This window comes from Nothoprocta perdicaria, unplaced genomic scaffold, assembly GCF_003342845.1.
Source record: "Nothoprocta perdicaria isolate Ctin4 unplaced genomic scaffold, notPer1 scaffold_52, whole genome shotgun sequence".
In the NCBI taxonomy this organism is placed as follows: domain Eukaryota; kingdom Metazoa; phylum Chordata; class Aves; order Tinamiformes; family Tinamidae; genus Nothoprocta; species Nothoprocta perdicaria.
Genome location: NW_020455777.1, coordinates 958,408 through 970,775, shown reverse-complemented (window position 1 = coordinate 970,775; position 12,368 = coordinate 958,408). Strand labels below are relative to the sequence as shown.

General features: G+C 39.6%; 1 protein-coding gene across 1 annotated transcript in view; it reads right to left on the bottom strand.

Annotated features, from left to right (window-relative positions):
* The window catches only part of TXLNB (taxilin beta), a 28,945-nt gene that overhangs the window by 5,675 nt on the left and 10,902 nt on the right, over positions 1–12,368 (bottom strand). The window contains exons 4-6 of the mRNA XM_026048193.1: positions 9,220–9,414; positions 7,581–7,700; positions 1,554–1,628 (exon numbers count right to left, since the gene is read on the bottom strand). Of these exons, the coding sequence (XP_025903978.1) occupies positions 1,554–1,628; positions 7,581–7,700; positions 9,220–9,414 (390 nt within the window). The remainder of the gene's footprint in view (positions 1–1,553; positions 1,629–7,580; positions 7,701–9,219; positions 9,415–12,368) is intronic.

Genomic DNA, 12,368 nt, shown 5'->3' with positions numbered 1-12,368 from the left:
ACTGGTTGTTTTACCAGTATCAAGGGCACCTTTTTTGTTTTGAGTCTGCACACTAGCATTTGATCCTAGAAGGAAGCTCTTCAGTGCTACGGTGCTGGAAATAGCAGCAATAATTGCCAGTAATTCCAAGTGGAGGCTGCTTTGAAAGTGACAGAACTCTCAGACTTGAGCAGAATACTTAAATACATGTTTCATTTTGGTAAGTAAATACCTTTATTTTCAGGTAAGGAAGGCTGCAAGGAGCACATGTATCATCTATGTGTTTGCAGACTTGCTCAGGTGATATTTTTCAAAAACAGTTTTTCTAATTTAAATATGTATGTAATATATTCTGTTTTTTTTATCAAAACCTTCAGTTTTATTAAACTGGCTACAGAGGTCTGCCTACATGCAAAACTCTTTCTAGRTGAACATAAAAGTTTAATTAAAACCTCTCTGAGAAAATTGGAACTGACTCAGCTGGAAGCCTTTGAGGTCTGATTGCAGAACCTGTCAAACTGGTGTCAGTTGCCGTTTACACGATGTTCATCACTGTGCTGCCTACTTATCATAGCCTTTGAAAAGCCACCTGAAGAACCAACCTTCTCTTAGCCTATTTCCAGATTGCCAGTTTAATGCTGTCCTTACTCAATTGCTTGGCAGGCAGGAATTAGCCCATTGCAAGGGCAGAGCTGGGACAGCTGCTTAGTAAGATGTCCCGTGAGCCATGGGTAGGAAGGCGATGCAGTGCGAGAAGGAGCCTGGCTCATGGTGAAGAGCTGAGTGGCTGCAGGGGCTGAAGGACTAGCTGCTCCAGAAGCTCTGTTGAAGGATGACCATTCTCTGTGATATTTAGAAGGCAAATTTCTATWAATCTAGGAAAATCAGCTGATGCTATCTCTTTTTGATGTGGAAATCTAGCACAGCRCTTTATTAATCTCATATTCAGCAGTGATTACTGTGTTGCTAGTCAAAGTGTAATTTCCTATCTGCTGCCTACTTATTGATCTTTACTGCTTTTCACTCTAGCATAACTTTCAATTTACTTTGGGAATGTCATTTTATTTCACTGAATGCTTCAAACCTTGAATAAACACTGAAGTCCTAAAAGGCCATTTGTATCAGTCCTCAGAAGACAAATTCCTGTTGAAGCTAATGATAATTCTTCCTTCAAATCCCAGTCCAGAAAGCAGAGAGAAAGGAAGAAGGGAAGAAGGAAGAATTTTGGCTCTAATTTGATGAATGTGTTTCAAGTTATGTATATACTTCAGTGCTTGTTGGGTCAGAAATCCACCCAAAGAAAAGTTATGGTGAACAATCTAGCTCAGGCACCCACATCAGTCTGTGGTTTTGTACTGCAAACACTCATMAATTCCACAGCATGATCTGCCATGTGGGTCATTACCTTATGATTGACTTGAAAGGAAGCTACTTCCTTTATTCTAGTCTGTGTGATGCAGAATGAGGTTAGAAGGAAACACAGAAAGCAGTTTGGATACTTTACCTGGAATGCGTCTCATGGGTTAAAAATGGGCAAACAAAGGCACACCATGCAATCCACGCTCCTACGTCACCTGTGCCTGTAGGATAGTCTCTTGTTCCTTTAACATTTTGGCCTGGAGCTTCCACTCTGCAGCTTGGTTCAGGAGCTGTGTTTTAGGCAACAGAAAGAAAAGTGTTAAATCCCCAACTTGTCAGTTGTAGATCCTCAGTGTTCAATTCCCGATCATCCACACACAGGGCCTCTGCCACTGTGCACCTCGGTAAGGCGAGGGACCTATCGCTCCTGTGAGTGCGTCAAGAGGAGGTACACGATGCAGAATATTCACTGCTATCTGAAAGAACCAATGGGGCATTTGGACAGAAAAAAAAAAGCGTATTTGAATAGGAATTCACAAACTACCTGGTTTGTGAGCATATATTGTGCTCTAAAATGTGCAGTGTTTAACYGTATCTCAGACTTCCAGAGATTGCCTACGCCTTCAGTTCTTTCACCTCTGCTCTGGGGTAAATGGCAATCTCCCTTTTGCTTTAACAATCAGGACTCAGCATCCTGAAACTGCAATAGCTGGAAGTGTCTCCGAAAACCCAGCAAGCTTTTAGAAAGTTAGTAACTCTGGTGCCTGTTATCTTAGGACTTTATTTGCATTAACGTGCAGTCAGCAGAGGATCCGACCTCAGTGTGACAAATGCCTCACTTAGATCAAAGCAGCAGCCCAGGAAGAGCCTGATTGCAGCTTAATCCCTGGCTGCACCTAGGAAGATGTTCTCTCTAGCTCAAGGTCTTTAGTTAAATGGTGTTTGGATGTGTCAGCTGCACACTGGAGACTCAGTTGAGGTTGAGTGAGTTGTAGCAATGAGTTGTACCCTTTCCTTGAGGGGGGGCGGGGAAAGCTTAAGATTGCAGTTCTGAATCAGCTCTTCCAAAGTTCACTATTCCAAAATAATACTGTTCCAAAGTCATATATTACTATTCCAGATATACTAGTATTCCAAATATATTGGTATGCCAAAGTGATATCCTAACAACTGGTTTCACTTATTGAAGTGTTAAAAAAAGAATTTGGTTCACTGACCAAACATTTATTAAGCATTACTTTTAKTGATGAGAGAAAAGCTATTTTAGAAAAAATATCTGATTATAGCTTAAGAACTGAGATATAAATAATTTAGCTTTCCATAATATTCTTTAATGTTGAAGTTAATAGTACCATTTAAAACAAGACCAATGGACTCTGAAAAAATATATTGAGAGTAAGAGTCTAATATGTAGATTCATAAATCTCATTCTTGTTTTGAAAATGAAAGGTAAGTAAAGCTGCACACAGAAGGTGGATTTGATCCTTCATAAAAACCTTCATTTTATTAGATGTAACACAGGAAAACTACTTGAATACCACCTAACAAAAGAACTGAGGATGTACCTAAAAATACTGATTGAACAAATGAAAAATAGTGAATTCTCTCCCTGTCCTACTTGCAGCACAGAGGCTACCTGAATTAGACTTGTCTATATATATTTTATCTCTAAATATTTCTTACAAGCATTTGGCTTTTTGATTTGAACCCATTAAGTTTTTAGAGTGTTTTCTTTACAGCTTAACTATGAACTGTATGGAGAAACACTGCATTCTGTCTGCTTTTTACTTGCCACCTGACGTTTATTTTGTTACTTTAATGTAATGTTTATTTTCAGTGAAGATAGGAGTTGAATTATTGAGTTTAGGTCTTATTGGCTAAGATCTCAATATTTCAAATAGATGGTGTCAGCATGTCATATCCAGTAAAAAGAGATGGAATGAGTAGCTCTAGAAAAAATGTGAGTTTCTTTCTTGGGAGAGGTAATGTTTTACAAAAACACACAAATCCTGTTTTTTTTTTCATTTGGATATATGTTTTTTGTTAAATTTATCTTTCTTTGATATCTATTTGTTTTGGAGAGAACTACAGGTTCTCTTGGTTTAACGATTTAATGAAAATTCTCTGAAAACCTTCAGAACCACACGGTCTCTAGGCCAGTCCTTGATTCCGAAACTGTTTTTTTTTTTTTTTTTTTTTTTTTTTTATCTGGATTTGTCTGTAGATAACTCCAGAGTTACTGCCTGGATCTTGGATAGTGACTATGTCACACCTGTGTGCTGTGTCCCCTTACCCTTTTTTTTTTTTTTTTTTTAATCTGGATTTGTCTGTAGATAACTCCAGAGTTACTGCCTGGATCTTGGATAGTGACTATGTCACACCTGTGTGCTGTGTCCCCTTACCCTTTGCCCTGTATCTTCTGCCCTGATACAATAGCTTTAAGATGGACAGAGAAGGGAAATCAAAGTTACTTCCTTCACTTGTTAATGAAATCCTGCTTCTCTCCTTTTGACTCACCTAATTTCTGTAGCCAATTAATATCCAAGAGTTAAATAACTCTCCTCTAATGGAAGCAAGACACAGAGAGGCTTGCTCAAATTAGCCTGAGGTCATCGACAAACACCAGGCTGGGAGAAACTGAATCAGGAGAACTGATACATTTATTAATAGTCTACGAAGCGGTAACAAGGAGGCTGAAGTATAAAGAAATGGATAAATATTGCATGGCGTGTTTACAAAACACCACTGCAGTTAAGTRTGGTGATATCACACTGTATTATTAGAGCTATGGTAGCTGCTGAAGGCCTGGTCACATCATGCCCAGAGGGGAAAGAGCCATCCCCAAAGGATATACGTTCTCAATCAGTGACAKAGATCAAGGGACTGAATGAAAATTAGACTTCTCTTTTTGCTACCAGCAATTGCCAAGTCCAGTTATGCAGGTGCCTGATCGATACCTTCCTGTCACATTCTGGAAAGCCACAGGGGCTCTAAACTGCAATTAACTCTGCATAGAAGTTGGTATTATGAGTGCCAAAGTGAATGGTATCTTGGAGTCCGAGTAGTGCTGACCAGCTAGAGGATGGTGGTGAAATCACATCTTTAGGTCAGACCAATCCTTGAAGAAGGCTGCACAGTATGAACCGTGGCTCCTTGTCTAGAGAATCATATTCTTTGCTGCATGAAGTGACAAACAGAACACTGTGGAATCATCAAGTGTTCCAGAAAATGCTATTTTCTACTTTTTAGCATTTAAAAGAAAAATAGATGCAATATTGGTCATGGCTTCTTTYAGTGAGTGAATCGTACCAGCACAGAGATGTCCTGTCTGACCACAGTCTGATAAGCTGCCATGCACAAAGGCTGCAGGACGGCATATCTCTCCCTGAATGAGGTAAAGAAGTTTTTATAGGAGCAAAGATTCCTGCGTAAAAGGACTTTATAAGAAGACATCAAAGTGAGCCTTCAAGAAGTAATCATGCAGATAGAAGAATAGAAAAAAAATATTTTATAAACATTTGAAAACTCCTGAAGCAAAGTCATATACAAGAGTGAAAAAAAAAAGTGGTATGAAAAGAACTGTTAAGACAGCGCTGAAGGCCTTTCCCAGAAATGGTGTGAAGTGCTGCCTTTGCACAGTCCCAAACTGGAATGAGGTACAGGTATATGAGAAGACTCTCAGAAGCACCTCAGTTTCATATAAATATGCACACACACCTCTACATGGAGTAGCTGGATGGGTGGAAGTAAGAGCTCATCAGCAAGCTTCAGGTTGGAGACAAGTGTAGGCTRGTTCTCTGGGTGCTGGGCTACCAGTGGTGAATCATGACATGCTAATCTTGTTTTGGTACTGACTCATTGCATGGCTTTTGGCCAGGGTCTTAACTTCTCTAGCTAAATCTCCCTTGCTCTGAGGTGATGTTAGTAATACATTACCAAATTACCTCAAAGGCGGGGTTTTTGTGCACTAGCTTGGATAGTGTGCATAAAATTATTTGAACGCAATGCGTATCATTATACACCCACTACTTTATGGCTTTTTAGCTTGTTTTYGAACCTATTATTTCATAGGTCTAGTCATACATAGCCACAAAGAAGATCTCCCACTCCTGAATTTAGATGATGATGAGTTTCACTACTTTCACTACATTATAAGAAAGGAAAAGAACAAAACTGTGTCTATCACTTCTGCCTAAAATATACAGCGAAAGGATGGCTAGAAACAGTGACAGTCACAGGCAGCAGAGATAGGCCCAAAGCTCCTATTCTTTAGGATCTATTGGTTCTATAARCTCAGTTACCTACACTCAGAAAACACTGACTATAGCCTCTTCCCCAGGTTGCTTTGCAATCCTTCTGGAGAGTTTTCCAACAAACAGGTATAAGCTCCATTGTGGTACTTGGACTTGCTTGAGGCAATGACACAGGGAACAAAGAAAAGCTGTATGTATTAATTCTCCTGAGACCCAATGTCCCATCTTTGACATTTTTTTTCTCAGTATCTGAAATTTGGGACTCATGAAAAAATCTCACAATCACATTAGGGAAGTAAGCCCAAATTTTCCTRCTCTGTTATATTCGTTATCTAGAGTAATACAACACTCGGAGACTGAGTTTTCAGGTATGGCAAAGAATTTTTCTTACCACAAATTAATGAATTGTGTTGCTGTCAGGATAGACTTTCTGAGCTGATTAAGCAAAGTATGTCTGTGAGAGAGGTGCTCAGATCACCTGCAAAAACTGTATTTTAAATACAGATCATGTTGTAGCCATGAGTAAATATAACTAATTGCTTGCCCATGACCAACTAGACTTGAGTCAGTATGAGATGGTTTATATGTATAAAAAGCTACAGGCGTTTGAAAAGGATTGCAAGAGATTTCTTGGAAATGTTTCTTAGGGTTTGAATCTACTAAGTGTCAATTGTTGTGATAGAAATTTTGAGTTTTTAGCTTTATGTAGTTTCCAACATTGCAAMTGAGTACTCAGCTGGGACCAAAACTGTTCTGCAGCAGCAGGAAGATGTGGAACTGGAGAAATGCTGTCTCCTCTTCCCTGGTGGTTTCTAGCTGTGAGTAAACCTGAGAAGTTTATCTCCCAGCCACATGAGCAGTGCAGTTAAATGGAATATTGTTCTTATGAGCCATATTTGATAAGAGTATATCTGTGTTTCCCTTGTGCTCTGTGCACAGTTTTTAAAGCCCCATATTTTGAGATACACATATTTGAGATCCCCATATTTGGGATACTATGGATGTTGGGAAACATTCGTAATTTGGGATACTTTGACTATGCTTATAGTAACATATCTCTAGATATTGTGTGAGGGATAAATATACTCTCATTTGAGCTCTCTCACACTGGTCTTGGTGCAAAATAAAGCTTTTTTTTTCCTTACAGAGGAGCCCTGATGCTCCTCTGTAAGCAGTCTCAGCTGCTGTCACTGTTGAGAAAAGTGACCAGATGTCAGTGTTCATCCTTGGTAGATGTTCATATTACTGTGAAATTACCAGGCAGCCTGAGGAAAATACTTTTGTTTTGATTAGGTCAAAACATGCCCCCCTCCAGGTCCTTCCATACCTGGTGGGGACGTGCTGCTTGGACCTGCTCTTTGCTGACCCCTGCTAGGGCTTATCACTTCCACTGGATTGACTAGAACAGCAAATCAAACTGCTTAGCTAACCCAATAAATTTCTGCCTCAAACAGTCATTGACAGGTTGACAAGAAGGTAACATCTGCAAAAGAGAAGAGGAGGTGAGCAGCTTATGTAGCCTCCTCTCCCAGCAAAACCAGCAGCACAGCAGGACATCCAGGGAGGCACTGAGCCTGGGCAGAGAGTTGTTGCTGTCCCCTGAGGGATGCTGGTGTTCAGGGTACTCATTTTAATAACATGGTCTTGTTCTCCTCTCATTGCTTAAGTGTKATCATTTATCATGTGGAGATGGACAGCCAAGTAGCAGTGCAGTTTGAAAAGYAGTGGCATTGTCTGACCAAGCATGTTGTGTAATAATGGTAAATATGCTAGAGCAATTTGCAGTTTGCTTTAAAAACTGTAAATGCTAATGAAAGCAGTCTTTCGGAGGATGTTCCTTTATAGTAAGCATTGACAGTAGCAATAAAAATTTACTTTTCCCCTACTATTGTATTACAGCTTGGACCTGAAAAATCAATATATCATGGCATGCAGGGCTGATTCTGGCCTATTGTTAAACACAGACAGACAGATTAGAAAGATAGGTACATATTCCTTCTCTTTCTGGTGTCGCTCCTCTGCTTCCTTCATCATTTCCTGAGACTGCTCCAACTTGGCATCCACGAGTTTCTGTTGAAGCTCTCTGTGCTTAAATATTTTATCAAGGTGCTGTAAGAAAAGAAAATCTGCTGAATGTGCAGGTTCAGTTATGTACTCAGGCTTTCATGCTCATACATGTACAGCTRTCTACTGGAACACTCATAAGACAAAAATATTGCAAAACAGCAAGGCTCCTGACCTATTGCATTTTCTAAAAATCTGCAGTACTGATAAGAACTAACTGTTCCAAGATTTGCATAGGAAAGGCAGGGAAGACCTGTCTCACAATATCAAAATAAAAAGACACCCACAGCACCTTTGCCACTGTTGAAGTCTGTAGCATCATTGGTTAATTCAGTATAATTTAAGCTCAAATGGTTGCTCATCAATAATCAAGTTGCTGCACACATATTTTTGCAGGCAATTAAGTGGCCAGGAGACCTAAGCCACAGGGCAGATAAATGGGTTAAAAGACATACTGTGCCTGCACCTGCAGCAATTCGGTGTACATGCACAGCTCATACTGCCTTCTCAGTAGACATATGCCCAGTTTGTCCCATTTGCTCTGGCCTCATACGCATAATGTAGTGTCTGAGTACAATTGTWTGACTGGTGATCAACAGGAYATCAGGACTGATGAAATGGGACTGTCTTTCTCCCTCTAAAGTGCCTGGCTCCATAGTGACCGTCTTAAAGTCCATCACACTGATAGTCCTCCTCAAGTTTGCTGAATGTGGATAAAATTCATTGGAGTAAATAATCTGAGCACATACCTTAGCTTTATTGTTTTCGTCTGACAGAAACCACAAGACAGGAATGCACATTTATGTCCTTCAGTGTGAAACTTCATACAGGATGTAACATATTTGGAAATGAACGTATTGGGCATTCCAGATTGTAAGGACAGATTACTTATGTTTTATTCACTATGCTAATGTTGTTTGCCTGCACTGAGACTCACAATAATCATAATTACAAACAGCAAAACAGTAAAAAGACCCACTGTGATATTTGCTAGGATTTGTCATAAAATCAACACAAAAAAATAATCTGGTAGTTTGGGGTTTTGCTGCAGAATTTTGTGTATCAGAATTTTCTGACCAGCTGTAATGCTTACAGAAAGAATAATTTTCCATCTGTCTGCTATCTGATAGATTTTATGGTGAACATTACAGCCTGTGAAAGAAGAACTGATTTGGATGCACAGGGCCTCCTTTATCCTGGTTGTTGATCCTATGCTTCTAGGGTAGGGCTGCACCTCCTGGGTTGGCCCTCTGTACCTCCTGGGCTGGGAAGAGGTCCTTGGAGACAAAGGACAAGGGTGGTGAGAGGCACCTCAGAGGCCTGAGTCTGGCCTCAGCAATGACAAAGTCATCACCTGTCAGGCCGTGCTCCTCTCTGCCCATTTTTTGCCATGCTGAGTCCCCTTGGCTTGCTGTGGATGAGGCTGCAAAGTGTTGAGGCTACCCATGGTATTGCCACAAAATATGGAGAGGGCACCAAGCAGGAAGGTGCTGCACGAACCCACTCCCCTAGAAAGGCCACATTCCTACTCTGCGTTTTCGGGAAGACAGCATGTTGCTCTCACCTCTTCCCGGAGCTCGTACTGATCGATGATGCTCTTGAGCTTCTCCGCCAGCTCTGTGTTTTCTTGGCACAGCTTCATGTTCCTCTCACTTTGCTGTTCGATCTGAGCCTGGATTTCGCTAAGCGTGCCCTGGAAATGATTAGTAATTTCTTTCCTCTTCTCATCTTCCTCCCGTGCTCGCTGAATCGTTTCTTCCTGTTGTTAAAGTTGTGGAGAGGGCAGAAATATAAGACATATAATAAGTGATTGCAACAAGATAGGGTTCCAGATTACTGTAAGAGCTCTCTTTGAAAGATTATGCATGTCTGTTTTGTAGATATTCTTTCTTTCATGGACCCCGGCATTAAGCATGATTCTAAATTAAAAGAACAAATTGCATATGGATCCTGGAAAAATTAGGGTACCAAGAATTTACATTCATAAAGATGGATGTAGATCAGAGCTCTCAGATTAAAGCAAATTTGGAAGAAGATATTTAGCAATAGTAGTCAAAGGGCTTTTATCAAAACTGTTGTTGATTGAATTGGAAATTCACCCTTTAAAAATGATTTCTGTTAACTAGAAATCCTAATATCAAATTTATGGTCTTTGGATTTTATTTTTTTAAGAGAAATTCATTATTTTCTACAGACCCAACCAGTTTCGCAGTCTTCCTTCCCTACTATTTTCTTAACTTTTGGTAAGATTTGTACTAATTTAATAGGCAGTGAAATCAAGGAAAAATTGTAGGCCATTTCTTAGAGTCATGAAAGAGAATCAGATTTTTGCTCAGAGAAAGATTGATGGATTTTTTTTTAATCTGGATTTTTTTTAATAAAAGGAGAATGCAGAAGGAAACCAGATTCATAGCTTTTGATCAAGAAATACAGACATTTTTTATTTCCTACATGGAAATAAAGGAGCAGTCTCTCCTTCCAGAGAGACCATAACCATTATATACAATGTTAGTACCATAACTCCTGTAGTTACGAATCGTGCTGGAACCATGTTGAGAAAACACTCTGTGGTATATATGCAACATGCTCTAATAAGCTTTCAGCTATCACAGTAATTTAAATAAAAATTTCTGATAACATTGCATATGGATATTTTCTATAAGTGTATTTGAATAAATCCTTAGCTGACTCTAATGGAACATAATTTATATTGCAAATGTGACAAAGAAGGTGTTGATTCAGGTTCTACTTTTGAAGTACTATGAATACTAAATGAGACGCTTTCTACTTAGCATGCAAAACACAAAACTGATCCTGAACAACTGCTGTTCAAAGTAGAGGACATATGTCCTTTTGCCGAACATGAAGTGGTAGAAATGACAATGTCATAGATGACAGGAGGAAAGCTATTGGGGCTATTAGTGCTAATAATACAGTAGTGCATAGAAATCACTAGGAAATCTTGCTGTATTCTGCATTTGCACAAGAGCATATGTGCATATTCACAAATACGGTGAAGTAAAGTATGAGCCCAGAAGAACTTTCATTCTTAAGAGAAGGACAAAAGATTTGAGGTTTTCTGGTTTGAAATTTGAGAAAATTATATGCACAAAAACTATGCATCAATATAAAAGAGAGTCTCTTTAAATTTTCAACAAAAATATTAAGAAATATTTTGAATTCCCTGAAACATGTTGCTTGACCAGATATTAAGCAATATTCCTTTTCTGATTCTTTTTTGATTATCCTTAATATTGAGTTTAAATTTACTTAGAAGTCTTGCATCAACTGTTTGGCTGCCCAGGGGGGTTGTGGAGTCTCCTACTCTGGAGGTCTTCAAAACCCACCTGGATGCCACCCTGTGCCACATGCTCTAGGTGTGCCTGCTTGAGCAGGAAGGTCGGACTAGATGATCTCTAGAGGTTCCTTCCAACCTTAAATATTCTGTGATTCTGTGAACTGTTTTAGGTGTATAACTTCTGTATAACATCTGCACAGGCAGTGGCCAGGCTCTTTCAAGGAGTCAAAGTAGGAAATTGAGCTTGCATGTTTGGAGTCCTATTCTAGAGTTTCAAAATACTTTTCCTCAAAAACACATTATTGTTTCAGTACACCAGAGTGTTATGAAGCTGTGACACTGCTATGACTTAAAGCTCACTAGAGTAATAAATCCAGCTGAGTATAAAATAAAAAAGTTCTGTGTATTGCATGTAAGACACACCAAATAGTTTTGTTCCAAGGTGAAAGGAGACATCCTGGCAGCAGCAATCATTAAAAAGAAAAGTGTGCATGTGCTAACACACAGGATCTTAATTTTTGCTTCTTTCTCTTTTGGAGGAGATATAATTATACAAAGCACAAAGAGAATAACAAAAAATCATGTTTAAAGATGCCGAGAGCCATGAAACATTTGTTACATGGCACAGACTTCTCCTTAGAAGTAAAGCTGGAGAATATTTGCCTGGGAAGGCTAGCGGGTGCCCTAGAGAGCTCCTCAGAATCTCTCATAAAATAGTAGCAATTTATTAAATCCTTGCAGTTACAGTTATGAGTTAATGGTGGGCATGGATGAGAGAAGTTGGCTGGGAAGAAAGGCAGCCTGTGGATATGACTCTGTGCTGGGGTCTGCACTTGTTGCTTCTTTACTGGGCGAAGGAAAGCAATTCTTCGGGTCTTCTCTGCCTGTGTAATGGAGATGACTGAGATTCTACCATTGCCCATCTAACTATGCTATTGAAAACTCTCTCCTGTAATATGCTTCCAGTCTCAGAGATTTCTAGGCATTTCTGATAATATCATCAGAATAGTTTGTTCTTTGGAGGCATGTGCTTTAAATCTGAGGTTTTACTAGCTGTACAAGCACATGGTTGAAGCTGTACCTGCGCTGGAACCACAGAGGCTGGATGGGAACCCTGCAATTAAAACTGCAGAGTGCTGTTTCTCCTCCCACCTGAAAATGGTGAGATACAGCCTGACAGACCTCAAATCGTCTCCCCAGTTGTGTTAGCTTCAGTCTGCAGCCTAATTATTTGCTTATACATGTCCCAATTACCTGAAAGGATGCCCTTTCCGTTCAATAGATCTCTTCGTCTTTCCCATTTCCAGACCCTGTCCTGTGAAGCAATATCCTTAAGCTTTTTCATATACTGGAAGACTGAAGATTGACTTCTCTTTAATGTTACTGCTGTTATTCCTGAAATGAGTCCTGTGCTC